Source organism: Myotis nattereri, assembly GCF_964212035.1.
Source record: "Myotis nattereri genome assembly, chromosome: 9".
Classification (NCBI taxonomy): domain Eukaryota; kingdom Metazoa; phylum Chordata; class Mammalia; order Chiroptera; family Vespertilionidae; genus Myotis; species Myotis nattereri.
The window spans coordinates 19651132-19653366 of record NC_138084.1 but is presented as its reverse complement, the minus strand read 5'-3'; the positions used below and the strand labels follow the sequence as shown (position 1 = coordinate 19653366).

Genomic DNA, 2235 nt, shown 5'->3' with positions numbered 1-2235 from the left:
AACAATTTCCTTACATAGTTCATAACATCAGCGATAATGCCTAAAAATTGTTATTGCTTTCATCTGTGATGGCAAATAGCATGAGTGATGTTATCAAACCTTTGGTTTTGCTCTTATCTGGAAGTTCCATCTTTTTTACCCACTTCTCTTATACCAGGTAGATCAAGCCCTCTGTCTAAGGCATAATATTTAACAACTTACATAGTTCCAGTTTTCATGATCAACCCAATTTGATAGGGAAAATGTTGCACATTGCCCAAGTTCATTGATTATGTACATAGTGGAGGTGGGATTTTCATATGTTAACATGGCTTTAACATGGTCCCAGATCAGAGACATCTGAATGCAGAAGCTTAGAATAGTACTAGTGTGATGAAAATGAAAAACTATTATTTGCTAGATGTTTTTATTCCTTGTACATGAAATTCTATTGTTTTCTTATTATTTGGTAAATTACACATTCTGTATACTGTACTATATTGAGAGCATTTTAGGCTAAGGACATGCTTCTTTAATTCTTTCCCTATTCATATATCACTGTTCTTGATACAATGGAAAAGACAAAAAAAAATGCCAGTTGGAGTAAAATTAATTCAATTTCACATTAACTTTATGAAGTTATTCTAATTTAAGATAAAGAATGATTTGTGGTTGATCTGTAAACTTTGAATTGGGAGTCTGTGCTCCTTCCATGAGCAACTATAATCACATAACATTGCAGACGTCCTTTCTTTTCTTCTCTTTATCTTAATTCAGTCTTTTATGAAGTGGGAGATCAGGATATATTACCTCTAAATCCTTCTACCTGAATTTTCTATGATCTCTCAATAATTTACAACTGCATTTTATTGTCATAGACATGCTTTAGATCTACAGACTCTTGGAAACATGCTGTTGCAATAGTGAAATGAGCCACAGAGTAGACATGCTGGTTGATTTCAGCAGAGTCTTATCTCCATTAGTCATTCTGATTCTGTTTTCTCATTGCTACAGGGCAGCCACATAAATCTCAATTAATCCTCATGGAAAACAGTACCGAGGTGACTGAGTTCATCCTTGCGGGGCTAACAGATGACCCGAAACTGCAGATCCCACTTTTCATAATCTTCTCTCTCATCTACCTCATCACTCTGCTTGGGAACCTGGGGATGATCAACCTGATCCTGTTGGACGCTCGTCTCCACACACCCATGTACTTCTTCCTCAGTAACCTCTCCCTGGTGGACTTTGGTTATTCCTCCGCTGTCACTCCCAAAATGATGGCAGGATTCCTCACAGGAGAAAAAATAATCAACTACAATGCTTGTGTCACCCAGTTCTTTTTCTTTGCAGCTTTCATCACCGTAGAAAGTTTTCTCTTGGCCTCCATGGCCTATGACCGGTATGCAGCAGTGTGCAAACCCCTGCATTACACCACCACCATGACGACAGGTGTGTGTGCACGCCTGGTCATGGGCTCCTACATCTGTGGTTTCCTGAATGCCTCCATCCACACTGGGGACATGTTCAGGCTCTCCTTCTGTAAGTCCAATGTGATTGATCATTTTTTCTGCGATGCTCCTCCTCTCTTGGCTCTCTCATGTTCAGACAACTACATCACTGAAATGGTTATTTTTTTGGTGGTTGGTTTCAATGTCCTCTTTTCTGTCATGATCATCTTGTTCTCTTACCTATTTATATTTATCACCATCCTGAGAATGCACTCATCTGAGGGCCGCCAAAAGGCCTTTTCCACCTGTGCTTCCCATCTCACTGCAGTGTCCATCTTTTATGGGACTGCCATCTTCATGTATTTACAGCCCAGCTCCAGTCATTCCATGGACACAGATAAAATTGCATCTGTGTTCTATACCACGGTCATCCCCATGCTGAACCCTCTGGTCTACAGCCTGAGGAACAAGGAGGTCAAGACTGCCTTTAAAAAGGCTGTAGGAAAGGCAAAGTCCTCTATAGGATTCATAGTTTAATTATATAGAATCAGCAGTAAGACACTTTCAGATCTATCTGGATAAAATATTTACCTTTCTGGCCACAAAACTCCTAATTTCTTGTAGTAATTTCTCCAACAATTACATCTCAAAAGCAAATGTTTTTTAAAAATTTATTAACTTGATTGGGGTGACATTGGTCAACATGATCATATAGGTTTCCAGTGTGGGTTTCTATGTTACAAGATGTGTATATTGCACCATGTATCCACCACCCAAAGTCAAATCTTCTGTTACCTTATATCAG

At 39.0% G+C, this 2235-nt stretch overlaps 1 protein-coding gene across 1 annotated transcript; it reads left to right on the top strand.

Annotated features, from left to right (window-relative positions):
* Positions 1–1022: 1022 nt before the first annotated feature.
* On the top strand, positions 1023–1967 carry LOC308525198 (olfactory receptor 5B12; the record flags this gene model as incomplete). The annotated part of the gene is made up of 1 exon (XM_081099986.1): positions 1023–1967. The coding sequence occupies one exon, from the start codon at positions 1023–1025 to the stop codon at positions 1965–1967; it is 945 nt and encodes a 314-aa protein (XP_080956112.1).
* Between the last annotated feature and the right edge of the window lie 268 nt (positions 1968–2235).